This window comes from Vulpes vulpes, chromosome 11 (assembly GCF_048418805.1).
Source record: "Vulpes vulpes isolate BD-2025 chromosome 11, VulVul3, whole genome shotgun sequence".
In the NCBI taxonomy this organism is placed as follows: Eukaryota; Metazoa; Chordata; class Mammalia; order Carnivora; family Canidae; genus Vulpes; species Vulpes vulpes.
Window position 1 is genome coordinate 36,196,342 of NC_132790.1, and position 17,824 is coordinate 36,214,165.

A 17,824-nucleotide genomic window follows, 5' to 3' on the forward strand; every position below is an offset into this window, starting at 1 on the left:
CTAGGATAGGGATGTCTGAGAACTAAGGCCATAGACATGCACCAGTTTTTTATCACAGAAACGCTAGGTAAAGCTCAAATATTGCAGCTTACTACAGCACCAAAGAGGACACAGTATCACAGAGCAACACCAGCAAGAGCTCTTGTGAAGAAATTGGCAAACTTCTTCAAGCAATTAGAAAATACAAAAGAAAGATGGCACATTTAAAGAAGCGAATTAAATCTCCAGAAACTAACTCTAAAGAAAGAGAGATATACGAGAAAAGGAGTTCCAAATTATTGTCATAAGGATACTTAATGAATTAAAAGACAATACTGATAGACGAAATGAAATCAAGAAAATAATGCATGAACAAAATGAGAATATCAACAAGAGATAGAAACTATGAAAAGAACCAAATTCTGGAATTTGGGAATATAATATCTGGATTGAAAAATTCACTAAAGGTACTCAATAGCAATCTGAATAAAGAATCAACGAACTCAAAGACAGGACTTTTTTTTTTTTTTTTCAGTTAGCTTCCTTGGATAAGGAAGGGCATTTTGTGTTGAAGCCTTTCTTATTTTTTATTATTATTATTTTTATTGGAGTTCAATTTGCCAACATATAGCATATCACCCAGTGCTCATCCCATCAAGTGCCCCACTCAGTGCCGTCACCCAGTCACCCCAACCCCCTGCCCACCTTCCTTTCCACTACCCCTTGTTCATTTCCCAGAGTTAGGAGTCTCTCATGTTCTGTCATCCACACTGATATTTTCACTCATTTTTCTCTAAAGATAGGACTTTTGAAATTATTGTGGCAGAGGAGCAAAAAGAAAAAAAAAATGAAGAAAAATGAAGCAAGCCTAAGGCACTTTTGGGACATCATCAAACAGAACCATGTATGCACTATGTGAGTCCCAGAATGATAAGGAAGAGAAACTATTTGAAGAAATAATGGCCAAACTCTTCCAAAATCTGAGAAAAGAGCAGGCATACAAGAAGCTTAATGATCTCTAATTAGGAAAAATCCAAAGGGATTTACAATGAGAGAAACTGTTGGAGGTAATCAAGAAAATGTGACCACCAGTTGACCTGCAAGGTGGACCTGGGCAATTGGAGGCTCCTTGAATATACATTCTGTCCACCATCCTCATAGAGGGAGCTGTCTTCAAGTACACAGCCTTGAGAGAGCAATGTGTTATTGAGATCATCTGGACAGTGTATGTGACTGAACCCAGTCAAGTTTCTGGTGGTTGAGGACAGAGATCAATTTGTCTTGTGGCCACCCAAGACAAACCTTGTATGTAAGTTCTTTATTAAAACTTCTACCAATTTGGACTGATTTGCCTCTTGCTTTGGTCTCTGCTTGCCCTTCATGTACAGAAGCCAGTTTGCCAACCAACAGGTATCATAAACTGTCAAAAGTCATGAACAGATAATCTCGAAAGCAGGAGGAAAGCAATTGTTATATACAAAAAAGCTACTACTAGGGATCCCTGGGTGGCGCAGCGGTTTGGCGCCTGCCTTTGGCCCTGGGTGCGATCCTGGAGACCCTGGATCGAATCCCACGTCAGGCTCCTGGTGCATGGAGCCTGCTTCTCCCTCTGCCTATGTCTCTGCCTCTCTCTCTCTCTCTCTCTCTCTCTGTGACTATCATAAATAAATAAAAATTAAAAAAAAAAGCTACTACTAGATTGTTAGTAGATTTCTCAGTGGAAATCTTGTAAGATAGAGGGGAATAGGATGACATATTCAAAGTACGGAAAGAAAAAATGCCAACCAAGGATATTATATCCAGAAAAACTGTCCTTCAAAAACAAAGGAGAAATTAAGAATTTGTCAGATAAACAAAGGTTAAAGGAGCTCATCACCAATAGACTTGCCCTATAAGATATTCTGAAGGGAATCCTTCAAATTGAAGCAAAAGTACTATAAACAGTAACACAGGGGTACCTGAGTGGTTCAGTCTAAGCAACCAACTTGATTTCAGCTCAGGTCATGATCTCAGGATTGTGAGATTGAGCCCCACAACAGGCAACCCCACTGAGTGGGGTGTCTGCTTCAGGATTCTCTCTCTCTCTCTGTCCCTCCTTCTGCTCATGCTCTCTCTCTCCCTTTCTCTCTAAAATAAATGAATAAATCTTTAAAAAGGGACACCTGCCTGGCTCAGTGGTTGAGCATATGCCTTTGGCTTAGGATGTGATCCTGAAGTCCCAGGACCAAGTCTCACATCAGGCTCCCTGCAGGGAACCTGCTTCTCCCTCTGCCCTATGTCTCTGCCTCTCTCTCTGTGTCTCTCATGAATAAATAAATAATCTTTTTAAAAAAATCTTTAAAAAAATGAAAGACAAAAACAAAAAAAATAAACACTAACACAAAACCATATAAAAATGGAAAACTCCCTGGTAAAGGTAAATATTTAGACAAATATACAAGCTTAATGTATGATAATGTATATATGCAAATCACTTTACAATCCAGTATAGAATTTAAGAAACAAAAACAAAAAGCTATAATATGTATGTTGATGAATATGAAATATAAAAAGATGTAACATATATCATTAATAACATATAGCAGGAAAAGTGAAGATGTAAAGGAGTGGATTTTACATACAACTGAAGTGATTATCATACTTCAAGTGATCAGCTTAAAATAGATTGTTATAACTTTAAAATGTTTCATGTTATTGCAATGGTAATCACAAAGAAAATAACCATATAATATACACAAAGAGAAATGAAAAGAGAATCAAAGTATAGAACATTCCCTTAAGAGAGACATGTTAGACCACAAAACAAGTCTTAAAAATTTAAGAAGATTCAAATCATTCAAAGCATCTTCTCTAACCACAATGAAATGAAATTAGAAATAGAAGAAAAACAAGGCAATCCACAAATATGTGGAAACTAAACAATGCACTTTTTAAATTACTCAAATATATGTTATATTTAGGCATAACTTAAAATTCAAATTATAACTCAAATATATTCATTTTACTACAAACCAAATCCCTCTTACTATGTTTAGACTCAATTGACATCAGGGTCAGAAGAGGCAGTCCACTATTGGCCCTCCTACATGCCCTCCTGCATGTGGAGTGTGTCAAACTGCAAGCCCTGTTTTTGACTCCACACCCTTTCTATAGCTAGTCATGCAAGCAAATTAATAAGTCAACCACAGCTGACTGTCATACAGTTCCCTTGATTTTTTTCACACATAAAAAAGCCCATTTAACAGATTATTTTTATAAAATACAAAGTTTTAATTATTCTTAAATATTTATATTTTGGATTCTTTTTTTTTATTTATCTATGATAGTCACAGAGAGAGAGAGAGAGAGAGACAGGCAGAGGGAGAAGCAGGCTCCATGCACTGGGAGCATGAGAGCATCCCTGACGTGGGATTCGATCTGGGGTCTCCAGGATCATGCCCTGGGCCAAAGGCAGGCGCCAAACCGCTGCGCCACCCAGGGATCCCTATATTTTGGATTATTTATAATTGAGATATAATTAACATAACATATTAGTTTCAGGTGTATGACATAATGATTCAATATATGTGTATATTTCAAATGATCACCACAATAAGACTAATTAACATTTTTCACCACACATAATTACAAATATCTTTTCCTGTGGTGAGAACTTTCAAGATTTGCTGTCTTAGCCACTTTCAAATATACAATATAGTGTTGTTAACTGTAGTCACCATGCTGTACATTATATCCCCAGGACCTACTTATTTATATCTATCTTGTACCTTTTGACCACCTTCACCATTTCACCCATCCTTTATCCCCCACCTCTGAAAACTACCAATCCATCATTTGTATCATTAAGTTGGTTTTGTTGTTGCTTGTTTGTTTTTAGATACCGCATATAAGTGAGATCAATAGTATTTGTCTTTCTTTGTCTGACTTATTTCACTTAGCATAATGCCCTCAAGGTCCATCCATGTTGTCAAAAATGGCAAGATTTCCTTCTTTTTGTGGCTGAATAATGTTCCATTGTCTATATATATTACATTTTCTTCATCCATTCATCTATCAATAAACATTTAGGTTGAGTCCATGTCTTAGTTATTATGAAGTGCTGTAAAGAACATGGAGTTGCATATATCTTTGGGAGATAGTGTTTTTGTTTCTTTCAGAAAAATATCCAGAAGTGGAATTTTCAGACCATATGATAGTTCTATTTTTTTCAAGTTTGTTTTATTGATGTTTTATTGATGCCTATATTCAGGCCTTGACTAGATGCTTTTTTTTTCTCATTAAACTTCTGTTTTAATGCGTCTCAAAATTCTGTGGCAGGTTTTTGGTCAAGTTGTTTCTATTAAAAACTACTTATTTTATTTTTTTTAAAGATTTTATTTATTTATTCATGATAGACAAAGAGAGAGAGAGAAAAAGGCAGAGATACAGACAGAAGGAGAAGCAAGCTTCATGCAAGGGAGCCCGACGTGGGACTCTATCCCGGGTCTCCACGACCTGGGCCGAAGGCGCTAAACTGCTAAGCCACCCAGGCTGCCCAAAATTACTTATTTTAAAAATTAATAACTTAAAACTGCCACACACACACAAAAACAAATCGTCCACAAAACATCCTCTTTGCTTCTGTTTTATTTATTTATGATAGTCACAGAGAGAGAGGCAGAGACATAGGCAGAGGGAGAAGCAGGCTCCATGCACCGGGAGCCCGACGTGGGATTTGATCCCGGGTCTCCAGGATCGCACCCTGGGCCAAAGGCAGGCACCAAACCACTGCGCCACACAGGGATCCCTCTCTTTGCTTCTGAAGGTTTTACAATGCATTGTTATCATCAACCAGTCTTTTACTAATAATCTCAAATGGCCAATTGACACAAAGAGGCCTCAGACTGTTCTTCCACCACTGATTAACACTGGGGTGGCAGGTATTCGATATTATATTCATTTAGCCTTCTGAGCTTTCTGGGTGGACTTGGTGACCTTGCGAGCTCCAGATGCCTTCTTTGTCCACTGCTTTGATGACACCCACAGTGACTGTCCATCTCATGTCATGAACAGCAAAATGGCTGAGAGGAGGATAGTCAGAGAAGCTCTCAACACACATACACTTGCCAGGAACCATATCAACAGTGGCAGCATTACCAGATTTCAAGAACTTGGGACCATCTTCCAGCTTTTGTCCAGAATGATGATCTATCTTCTCCTCCAGCCTGGCAAACTTGCAAGCAATTGGCTGTATGACAATCCATCACAGGTGTATATCCAGCACTTATTTGGTCTGGATCGTTCAGGATAATCACCTGAGCCATGAAGCCAGCTGCTTCCACTGGTGGATCACTTTTACTATCACCAGCCACACTGCCATGATGAACATCTTTGACAGATACATTCTTGACACTGAAGCCCACATTGTCCCCAGGAAGAGCCTGACTCAAAGTTTCATGGTGCATTTCAACACACTTTGAAATGCAAAGGTGTGACACTGACTTGAGCAAAGTTGACCACCATGCCAGGTTTAAGAACACCAGTCTCCGTTCGGCTCACAGGGACAGTAACAATACCACCAATTTTGTAGACATCCTGGAGAGGTAGATGCAAGGGCCTATCAGTGGGATGAGCTGGTGGCAGAATGCAATAGAGCTTCAAGCAGGGTGGCTCCACTGTCATTCCCATCTTTACACATGATTTCCCATCCCTTGAACCAAAGCATGTTAGCACTTGGCTCCAACATGTTATCACCATTCCAACCAGAACCCGGCACAAATGCTACTCTGTTGGGGTTGTAGCCAATTTTCTTAATGTAGATCCTGACATCCTTAATGGTTTCCTTGTATGTCTTCTGGCTGTAGGGTGACTCAGTAGAATCTGTTTTGTTTACATGAACAATTAGTTGTTTTACACCCAGTGCGTAAGCCAGAAGGGCATGCTCGTAAGTCTGCCCCTTCTTGGAGATACCCACTTCAAATTCATCAACACCAGCAGCAACAATCAAGACAGCACAATCAGTCTGAGATGTGCCCGTAATCATGTTTTTTACAAAGTCTCTGTGTCCTGGGGCATCAATGATGGTCATGTAATACTTGCTGGTCTCAAATTTCCACAGGGAGATATCAACAGTGATACCATGTTCACATTCAGTTTTTAGATTACCCAAGACTCAGGCATACTTGAAGGAGCCCTTTCCCATATCATAGCCTCCTTCTCAAATTTTTCAATAGTTCTTGTGTTGATCCCACCACATTTATAGATTAGATGACCAGTAGTGGTAGACTTGCTCAAATCTATACGTCCAATGATGATGCTGTTGATGTGAGTCTTTTCCTTTCCCATTTTGGTTTAGGTTTAGTGGTGGTTTTCACATCTGCATCTGGCAGCAAATCCGTTAGGAAAAAGCTTGACCAGATACTTCTGCAGCGAGTGTAGCCGCTCCTGCTGCTGCTGCTTCTTGGTCTTCAGGTTCTCCTGGTGCTTGTTCAGTCACAGTGCATGGCACATGTCTTCTTGGGCTGCACATCCCGTGGCTTGTACTTCTTACCCTTGTAGAATTTCCTGAGGTCCTCTTTCTGAATCTGGCTGATGACCAGATGTTAAATTAACTAAGAAAATAAGAAAGAAGACTCAAATAGCTAAGCTTAGAAATGAAAGCAGGGATCTTACAACCGATGTCCCAGAAATAAAAAGGGTCATAAGAGATTACTATGAATAATGATATGCCAATAATAGGATAACATAGAAGAAATGGACAAATTCCTAGAAACATCTAACCCAATAAGACTGACTCATAAAAATAAAAATAAAAATAAAAATAAAAATAAAAATATGAACAGACTTATACCTAGTTAGGAGATTGAAGCTGTAATTAAAAAGTTCCCAAAAAAGAAAAGCTTAGAACTAAATGGCTTCACTGAAGAATTGTACCAAACATTTAAGGAATTAATACCAATCCTTCTCAAATTCTGCTTATGAATTTAGGATAGAATTCTCCCCAAGTTACTTTATTATGCCAGCATTAAAGCATTACCCTGATATCAAAACCAAGAAAGTTAAAGATCCCAGAAAAGAAACCCATAGAGCAATATTCTTAATATTGATACAAAGATCCTAAACAAAATACTAGCAAACTGTAATTTGAATCTTTTCTATACTCCATATCCAAGACTAACTCAAAGTGATTAAAGACCTAATATAAGACCCAAAACTATACAACTCCTAGAAGTAGACATAGAAAAACACTTCAGTATATTGTGCTTGGCAATGATTTCTTGGCTATAACATCAAAAGTACAGGCAACGAAATAAAAAATAGATAAATGGAAGTATATCAAAATTAAAATCTTCTACATGTCAATGAAATAGTTAACAGAATAAAAAGGCAACCCCGGAATGGGAGAAAATATTTGCAAATCACATATGTTGATAGGAGGTTAATCCAAAATATATAGGGAACTTCTACAACTCAACAACAAATAAATCCAATTAGGATATGGACAAAGGGAGAGTCGAGACCAGAGGCCGAACTCGGGGTCTGACAAGATGGCCGGGCTGCCCTGCAGGATTATCAAGGAAACCCAGCGTTTGCTGGCAGAACCAGTTCCTGGCATTAAAACAGAACCAGATGAGAGCAACGTCCGTTATTTTCATGTGGTCACTGCTGGCCCCCAGGATTCCCCCTGTGAGGGAGGGACTTTTAAACTTGAACTATTCCTTCCAGAAGAATACCCAACAGCAGCCCCTAAAGTACGTTTCATGACCAAAATTTATCATCCTAATGTAGACAAGTTGGGAAGAATATGTTTAGATATTTTGAAAGATAAGTGGTACCCAGCATTGCAGATCCACACAGTTCTGCTATCGATCCAGGCTTTGTTAAGTGCTCCCAATCCAGATGATCCGTTAGCAAATGATGTAGCAGAACAGTGGAAGACCAACGAAGCTCAAGCCATAGAAACAGCTAGAGCATGGACTAGGCTATATGCCATGAATAATATTTAAAATCGATCTGATCATCAAGTGTGCATCACTTCTGTTCTGCCAAGACTTCTTCCTTTTTTGTTTGCATTTAATGGACACAGTCTTAGAAACATTACAGAATAAAAGCCCAGACATCTTCAGTCCTTTGGTGATTAAATGCACATTAGCAAATCTATGTCTTGTCCTGATTCACTGTTGTAAAGCATAAACAGAGGCTAGAAGTACCATCTGGATTGTTGTGAAACATTTAAAAGCAGTGGCCCCTCTGCTTTTATTCATTTCCCCTATCATGGTTTAAGTATAAAGCACTGTGAATGAAGGTAGTTGTCAGGGTTAGCTGCAGGGGTTGTGGGTGTTTTTCTTTATTATTATTTTTGAGGGGGAGAGGTAGTTTTATTTTAATTTTATGGGCTCCTTTCCCGCTTTTTATGGTGATCTAATTGCATCGGTTAAAAGCAGCTACCGCAGCCTGGGTGGCTCAGCGGTTTAGCGCTGCCTTCAGCCCAGAGTATGATCCTGGAGACCCAGGATCAAGTCCCGCATCGGATTCCCTGCATGGAGCCTGCTTATCCCTCTGCCTGTGTCTCTGCCGCTATCTCTCTCTGTGTGTATCTCATGAATAAATAAATAAAATCTTTAAAAAAAAAAAAAGCAGCTAACCAGTTCTTTAGAATATGCTCTCTAGCCAAGTCTAACTTTATTTAGACGCTGTAGATGGACAAGCTTGATTGTTTGAACCAAAATGGGAACATTAAATAAACATCACAGCCCTCACTAATAACATTGTGACTTTGCTGTCAAGTGTAGAATCCTTCCTTCAAGAAAAAGCTTGTGACCATTTTGTATGGCTTGTCTGGAAACTTCTGTAAATCTTATGTTTTAGCAAAATATTTTTTATTATTCTAAAAAAAAGATATGGACAAAGGACTTGAATAGACATTTTTATACAGAATATACACAAATAGCCAAGAAGCACACAAAAAGATGCCCAACATCGCTAATTATTAGGAATATGCAAATCAAAATCACTCAAAGACATCCTCTCATACCCACTGGGATGGCAACTATCAAAAGAACAGAAAATAAAGTGCTGGTGAGGAAATGGAGAAGTTGAAACACTTGTGCCCTGTAGTGTAAAATGGTGTAGCCATCATGGAAAATAGTATGGAGATTCCTCAAAAAAAGTAAAATAGAAATACCATATGATCCAACAATCTCACTTCTGGGTATGTACCCAATAGTATTCAAAGGAGAGTCTTGAAATGATATTTGCACACCCATGTTCATTGCAGCATTACTCACAATAGCCAAATGATAGAAGCAATCCAAATCTTCACGAATGAATAAATGGATAAAGAAAATGTGGTATTAAAAAAAAAAGAAAGAAAAAGAAAATGTGGTATATACATATACATATGCTAGAATATTATGCATTCTTTAAAAAGCAGGAAATCTGGGGTGCCTGTGTGGCTCGGTCAGTTAAGTGTCTGCCTTCGGCACAGGTCATGATCCCAGGGTCCTGGCCTCAGGTGGGGTTCCTTGCTCAGCAGGAAACCTACTTCTCCCCCTTCCTCTGCCTCTCCACCTGCTTGTGCTCATGCGGTTTATCTTTCTCTCTCACTCTGTCAAATAAATGAAATCTTTTTTTTTAAAGGCAAGAAATCCTATAACATGCTATAAAATGGTTGAACATTTAAATAAGTCAGTCACAAAAGAACAAATAACGTATGATTCTACTCATACAAAGTGTCTAAAGTAGCCAAACCCATAGAAGCAAGAAAGTAGAAAGGTGGTTACCAAAGGCTGGGGGTAGGGTGGGGGGGGGGGGGGGGGTGGCAGGGAGTAGAGAGAAGTAATTAGTATTTAATGTGTAAAGTTTCAATACTGCAAGAAGAAAAGTTATAGATATCTGTTGCATAACACTATGAATATACCTAACATTACTGAACCATTCATTTAAAAATGGGAACAATGGGGATCCCTGGGTAGCTCAGCGGTTTGGCACCTGCCTTCAGGCCGGGGCATGGTCCTGGAGTTCCAGGATCAAGTCCACATCAGGCTCCCTGCATGGAGCCTGCTTCTCCCTCTGCCTGTGTCTCTGCACCCACACACCCCCCCCCCCCCGTTGTCTCTCATGAATAAATAAATAAATCTTTAAAAAATAAATAAAAAGGGGATCCCTGCGTGGCTCAGTGGTTTCGTGCCTGCCTTTGGCCTGGGGCGTAATCCTGGAGTCTTAGATCGAGTCCCGCGTCGAGCTCCTGGCATGGAGCCTGCTTCTCCCTCTGCCTGTGTCTCTGCCTCTCTCTCTCTATGTCTATCATGAATAAATAAATAAATAAGTATGGGAAAAGCTATGTCATATTAATACTAATTTTAAAAAGCTATTGTAGGGATCCCTGGGTGGTGCAGCAGTTTAGCGCCTGCCTTTGGCCCAGGGCGCGATCCTGGAGACCCCGGATCGAATCCCACGTCGGGCTCCCAGTGCATGGAGCCTGCTTCTCCTTCTGCCTGTGTCTCTGCCTCTCTCTCTCTCTCTCTCTGTGACTATCATAAATAAATAAAAATAAAAAGCTATCGTAGTGGTTATATTAATACCAGACAAACTAAATTGCAAAGCAAAAGATATTACCAAGAATTTAGATTATTTCATAATCATAGAGGTATCAGTTTATCCTAAATGTTTATTCATTTCATGTGGAGCTTCAAAATAAATGAAGCAAGAGCTAATAAAGTGAAAGGAGAAATATGGAAAATTTCCATAATAGCTGGAGATTTCAACAACCTCTCAGTAATTGATAGAACAAATTGATAGCAATTCAGAAGGGATTAAAAAAAAAGTTAAAAAAAAAAAACTCTTAAACAATGCTATCAACCAACTTGATATACTGATGTTCAGAACACTTGGCACAACAGCAGCAGCATATAAATTCATTTATATTGCACATGGAGGGGATCGCTGGATGGCTCAGCAGTTTAGTGCCTGCTTTGGCCCAGGGCATGCTCCTGGAGACCCAGGATCGAGTCCCACATCAGGCTCCCTGCATGGACCCTGCTTCTCTCTCTGCCTGTGTCTCTGCCTCTCTCTCTGTGTCTCTCATGAATAAATAAATAAAATCTTAAAAAATATATATACATATAATACATGGAATGTCTGTCAACATAGACCAGAATCTGGGCTATAAATATCAATAAATTTTAAAGGATTCGAATCATACAAACTATATTCTGTGACCACAATGTAACTGAATTAGAAATCTGTAACAGAAAGGTACCCAGAAAATTGGAGCTATTAGAAAACTAATACACTTCTAAAAAACTCATGGGACAAAGAAAAAAGCAAAAGAAACTAGAAAGTGTTTTGAACCAAATCCAAATAATAAACATTTCAAAATCTGTAGGACATAGTTAAAACCGTAGTTGAGGGAAATTCATAGCACTAAACACGTATTTTTAAGGGGAGGGGGAAGATCTCACATCAAACGACCTCAGCTTCTTCCTTAAGAAATTACAAATAGGGACACCTGGGTGGTTCAGCAGTTGAGCCTCTGCCTTTAGCTCAAAGCATGGACCTGGCATCGGGTCTCCGCAGGGAGCCTGCTTCTCTGCCTAAGTCTGCCTCTGTCTGTATGTCTCTCCTGAATAAATAAATAAAATCTTTAAAGAAAAAAAAAGAAAGAAAGAAATTACAAATAGAGGAGCTACTTAAATCCCAGGCAGGAAAAAGAAAACAAATAATATAGATCAGAGTAGAAAATAATCAAATTGAAGACAGAAAACAATTAAGAGGGGGAAAAAAGCAATGAAAAAAAAAAAAATACAAACTTGGTTTGTATTTGGTTACTTGAAAAAATCAAACCATTAGTCGAACTGATCAGACACTAAAAAAGAGAAGATAAATGACAGATATTAAGAGAGATGTGGCCTCATTACAGATTCTACAGGTTTTATAGGCTAATAAGGAAATATCGTGGGAGGAGGGGCAGGATGGCGGAAGAGTAGGGTCCCCAAGTCACCTGTCCCCACCAAATTACCTAGATAACCTTCAAATCATCCTGAAAATCTACAATCTCGGCCTGAGATTTAAAGAGAGACCAGCTGGAAGGCTACAGTGAGAAGAGTTCGCGCTTCTATCAAGGTAGGAAGACGGGGAAAAAGAAATAAAGACACAAAAGGCCTCCAAGGGGGAGGGGCCGCGAGGAGCCGGGCTGAGGCCGGGGAGAGTGTCCCCAGGACAGGAGAGCCCCCGTCCTGGAGAAGCAGGAGCTGCACCAACCTTCCGGGGTGGAAAGGGGCCCGCAGGGAGTTAGAGCAGGACCCAGGAGAGCGAGGATGCCCTCGGGCTCCCTGGGACACTAACATGCACCTGCGCCCCGGGACAGTGCGCCGAGCTCCCTAAGGGCTGCAGCGCGCACGGCGGGACCCGGAGCAGCTCGGAGGGGCTCGGGCGGCGGCTCCGCGGAGGGGGCTGCGGGGCGGGAGCGCGAATCCAACAGCGCAGGCCCCAGAGCACAGGGCGCCGGGACACAGCCCAGGATCCGGCCTCCCCCGGGACAGGCAGAGGCCGGGAGGGCCCAGGACAGCGAGGACACTCCTGCCTGGACTGAGCAGATCAGCGGCCCCGCCCCGGAGCCTCCAGGCCCTGCAGATGGAGAGCCCCGGAGTTACTGCTGGAGATGAATCCAGAGCTGCTCCCACCACTGTGGCTGTTCCTCCTGGAGCCTCACGGGGTAAACAACCCCCACTGGGCCCTGCACCAGGCAGGGGGCAGAGCAGCTCCCCCAAGTGCTAACACCTGAGAATCAGCACAGCAGGCCCCTCCCCCAGAAGACCAGCGAGACGGACCAGTTCCAGAGGAAGTCAAGGGACTTAAAGTATACAGAATCAGAAGATACTCCCACGTGTTTTTTGTTCTTTTTGTTTTGTTTTGTGTTTTTTTTTCTTTCTTTCTTTTTGATTTCTGATTGCTTCCCCCACCCCCCCCTTTTTTTCTCCTTTCTTTCTTTTTCTTTGTCTTTTTTCTTCTTTTTCCCTTTTCTTCTTCTTACTCTTTTTTCTTTTTCTCTTTTCTTTCCTTCTCTCTCTTTTTCTCCTTTTCCCAATACAACTTGTTTTTGGCCACTCTGCACTGAGCAAAATGACTAGAAGGAAAACCTCACCTCAAAAAAAGAATCAGAAACAGTCCTCTCTCCCACAGAGTTACAAAATCTGGATTACAATTCAATGTTAGAAAGCCAATTCAGAAGCACTATTACACAGCTACTGGTGGCTCTAGAAAAAACCATAAAGGACTCAAGAGACTTCATGACTGCAGAATTTAGATCCAATCAGGCAGAAATTAAAAATCAATTAAATGAGATGCAATCCAAGCTAGAAGTCCTAACGACGAGGCTTAACGAGGTGGAAGAACGAATGAGTGACATAGAAGACAAGTTGATGGCAAAGAGGGAAACTGAGGAAAAAAGAGACAGACAATTAAAAGACCATGAAGACAGATTAAGGGAAATAAATGACAGCTTGAGGAAGAAAAACCTACGTTTAATTGGGGTTCCCGAGGGCGCCAAAAGGGACAGAGGGCCAGAATATGTATTTGAACAAATCCTAGCTGAAAACTTTCCTAATCTGGGAAGGGAAACAGGCATTCAGATCCAGGAAATAGAGAGATCCCCCCCTAAAATCAATAAAAACCATTCAACACCTCGACATTTAATAGTTAAGCTTGCAAATTCCAAAGATAAGGAGAATATCCTTAAAGCAGCAAGAGAAAAAAAGTCCCTGACTTTTATGGGGAGGAATATTAGGGTAACAGCAGACCTCTCCACAGAGACCTCGCAGGCCAGAAAGGGCTGGCAGGATATATTCAGGGTCCTAAATGAGAAGAACATGCAACCAAGAATACTTTATCCAGCAAGGCTCTCATTCAGAATGGAAGGAGAGATAAAGAGCTTCCAAAACAGGCAGGAACTGAAAGAATATGTGACCTCCAAACCAGCTCTGCAAGAAATTTTAAGGGGGACTCTTAAAATTCCCCTTTAAGAAGAAGTTCAGTGGAACAATCCACAAAAACAAGGACTGAATAGATATCATGATGACACTAAACTCATAATCTGTCAATAGTAACTCTGAATGTGAACGGGCTTAATGACCCCATCAAAAGGCGCAGGGTTTCAGACTGGATAAAAAATCAGGACCCATCTATTTGCTGTCTACAAGAGACTCATTATAGACAGAAGGACACCTACAACCTGAAAATAAAAGGTTGGAGAACCATTTACCATTCAAATGGTCCTCAAAAGAAAGCAGGGGTAGCCATCCTCATATCAGATAAATTAAAATTTACCCCAAAGACTATAGTGAGAGATGAAGAGGGACACTATCTCATACTCAAAGGATCTATCCAACAAGAGGACTTAACAATCCTCAATATATATGCCCCGAATGTGGGAGCTGCCAAATATTTAAACCAATTAATAACCAAACTGAAGAAATACTTTGATAATAATACACTTATACTTGGTGACTTCAATCTAGCTCTTTCTACCTTCGATAGGTCTTCTAAGCACAATATCTCCAAAGAAACGAGAGCTTTAAATGATACACTGGACCAGATGGATTTCACAGATATCTACAGAACTTTACATCCAAACTCAACTGAATACACATTCTTCTCAAGTGCACATGGAACTTTCTCCAGAATAGACCACATACTGGGTCACAAATCAGGTCTTAACCAATACCAAAAGATCGGGATAGTACCCTGTATATTCTCAGACCATAATGCCTTGAAATTAGAACTTAATCACAACAAGAAGTTTGGAAGGACCACAAACACGTGGAGGTTAAGGACCATCCTGCTAAAAGATGAAAAGGTCAACCAGGAAATTAAGGAAGAATTAAAAAGATTCATGGAAACTAATGAGAATAAAGATACAACCGTTCAAAATCTTTGGGATGCAGCAAAAGCAGTCCTGAGGGGGAAATACATCGCAATACAAGCATCCATTCAAAAACTGGAAAGAACTCAAATACAAAAGCTCACCTTACACATAAAGGAGATAGAGAAAAAGCAGCATATAAACCCCACCCCCAGCAGAAGAAGAGAGTTAATTAAAATTCGAGCAGAACTAAATGAAACCGAGACCAAAAGAACTGTGGAACAGATCAACAGAACCAGGAGTTGGTTCTTTGAAAGAATTAATAAGATAGATAAACCATTAGCCAACCTTATCAAAAAGAAGAGAGAGAAGACTCAAATTAATAAAATCATGAATGAGAAAGGAGAGATCACTACCAACACCAAGGAAATACAAACGATTTTAAAAACATATTATGAACAGCTATACGCCAATAAATTAGGCAATCTAGAAGAAATGGACACATTCCTGGAAAGCCACAAACTACCAAAACTGGAGCAGGAAGAAATAGAAAACCTGAACAGGCCAATAACCAGGGAGGAAATTGAAGCAGTCATCAAAAACCTCCCAAGACACAAGAGTCCAGGGCCAGATGGCTTCCCAGGGGAATTCTATCAAACGTTTAAAGAAGAAATCATACCTATTCTACTAAAGCTGTTTGGAAAGACAGAAAGAGATGGAGTACTTCCAAATTCGTTCTATGAGGCCAGCATCACCTTAATTCCAAAACCAGACAAAGACCCCACCAAAAAGGAGAATTACAGACCAATATCCCTGATGAACATGGATGCAGAACAAAATTCTCAACAAGATACTAGCCAATAGGATCCAACAACACATTAAGAAAATTATTCACCATGACCAAGTAGGATTTATCCCCGGGACACAAGGCTGGTTCAACACTCGTAAAACAATCAATGTGATTCATCATATCAGCAAGAGAAAAACCAAGAACCATAGGATCCTCTCATTAGATGCAGAGAAAGCATTTGACAAAATACAGCATCCATTCCTGATCAAAACTCTTCAGAGTGTAGGGATAGAGGGAACATTCCTCGACATCTTAAAAGCCATCTACCAAAAGCCCACAGCAAATATCATTCTCAATGGGGAAGCACTGGGAGCCTTTCCCCTAAGATCAGGAACAAGACAGGGATGTCCACTCTCACCACTGCTATTCAACATAGTACTGGAAGTCCTCGCCTCAGCAATCAGACAACAAAAAAGACATTAAAGGCATTCAAATTGGCAAAGGAGAAGTCAAACTCTCCCTCTTCGCAGATGACATGATACTCTACATAGAAAACCCAAAAGCCTCCACCCCAAGATTGCTAGAACTCATACAGCAATTTGGTAGCGTGGCAGGATACAAAATCAATGCCCAGAAATCAATGGCATTTCTATACACTAACAATGAGACTGAAGAAAGAGAAATTAAGGAGTCAATCCCATTTACAATTGCACCCAAAAGCATAAGATACCTAGGAATAAACCTAACCAAAGAGGTAAAGGATATATACCCTAAAAACTATAGAACACTTCTGAAAGAAATCGAGGAAGACACAAAGAGATGGAAAAATATTCCATGCTCATGGATTGGCAGAATTAATATTGTAAAAATGTCAATGTTACCCAGGGCAATTTACACGTTTAATGCAATCCCTATCAAAATACCATGGACTTTCTTCAGAGAGTTGGAACAAATTATTTTAAGATTTGTGTGGAATCAGAAAAGACCCCGAAAAGCCAGGGGAATTTTAAAAAAGAAAACCATAGCTGAGGGCCTCACAATGCCAGATTTCAGGTTGTACTACAAAGCTGTGGTCATCAAGACAGTGTGGTACTGGCACAAAAACAGACACATAGATCAATGGAACAGAATAGAGAACCCAGAAGTGGACCCTGAACTGTATGGTCAACTAATATTCAATAAAGGAGGAAAGACTATCCATTGGAAGAAAGACAGTCTCTTCAATAAATGGTGCTGGGAAAATTGGACATCCACATGCAGAAGAATGAAACTGGACCACTCTCTTTCACCATACACAAAGATAAACTCAAAATGGATGAGAGATCTAAATGTGAGACAAGATTCCATCAAAATCCTAGAGGAGAACACAGGCAACACCCTTTTTGAACTTGGCCACAGTAACTTCTTGCAAGATACATCCACAAAGGCAAAAGAAACAAAAGCAAAAATGAACTATTGGGACTTCATCAAGATAAGAAGCTTTTGCACAGCAAAGGATACAGTCAACAAAACTAAAAGACAACCTACAGATTGGGAGAAGATATTTGCAAATGACGTATCAGATAAAGGGCTAGTTTCCAAGATCTATAAAGAACTTATTAAACTCAACACCAAAGAAACAAACAATCCAATTATGAAATGGGCAAAAGACATGAAGATAAATCTCACAGAGGAAGACATGGACATGGCCAACATGCACATGAGAAAATGCTCTGCATCACTTGCCATCAGGGAAATACAAATCAAAACCACAATGAGATCCCACCTCACACCAGTGAGAATGGGGAAAATTAACAAGGCAGGAAACCACAAATGTTATAGAGGATGCGGAGAAAAGGGAACCCTCTTCCACTGTTGGGGGGAATGTGAACTGGTGCAGCCACTCTGGAAAACTGTGTGGAGGTTCCTCAAAGAGTTAAAAATAGACCTGCCCTACGACCCAGCAATTGCACTGTTGGGGATTTACCCCAAAGATTCAGATGCAATGAAACGCCGGGACACCTGCACCCCGATGTTTCTAGCAGCAATGTCCACAATAGCCAAACTGTGGAAGGAGCCTCAGTGTCCATGAAAGATGAATGGATAAAGAAGATGTGGTTTATGTATACAATGGAATATTACTCAGCCATTGGAAATGACAAATACCCACCATTTGCTTCAACGTGGATGGAACTGGAGGGTATTATGCTGAGTGAAGTAAGTCAATCGGAGAAGGA

The 17,824-nt window shown here is 40.2% G+C and overlaps 1 protein-coding gene and 1 pseudogene across 1 annotated transcript; one reads left to right on the forward strand and one right to left on the reverse strand.

Annotated features, from left to right (window-relative positions):
- Window positions 1-4,914: 4,914 nt before the first annotated feature.
- Window positions 4,915-6,201, reverse strand: LOC112932316 (elongation factor 1-alpha 1 pseudogene; annotated as a pseudogene).
- A 1,288-nt stretch (window positions 6,202-7,489) lies between these two features.
- Window positions 7,490-8,118, forward strand: LOC112932306 (ubiquitin-conjugating enzyme E2 N-like). Its single transcript, XM_026015226.2, has one exon. It carries the CDS (start codon window positions 7,506-7,508, stop codon window positions 7,962-7,964), a length of 459 nt encoding a protein of 152 aa, XP_025871011.2. The 5' UTR covers window positions 7,490-7,505; the 3' UTR covers window positions 7,965-8,118.
- The last annotated feature ends 9,706 nt before the right edge of the window (window positions 8,119-17,824 follow it).

Excerpts from the sequence above, each read along its gene's own strand:
- LOC112932306 (XM_026015226.2), top strand. The coding sequence starts at position 7,506 with ATGGCCGGGCTGCCCTGCAGGATTATCAAGGAAACCCAGCGTTTGCTG.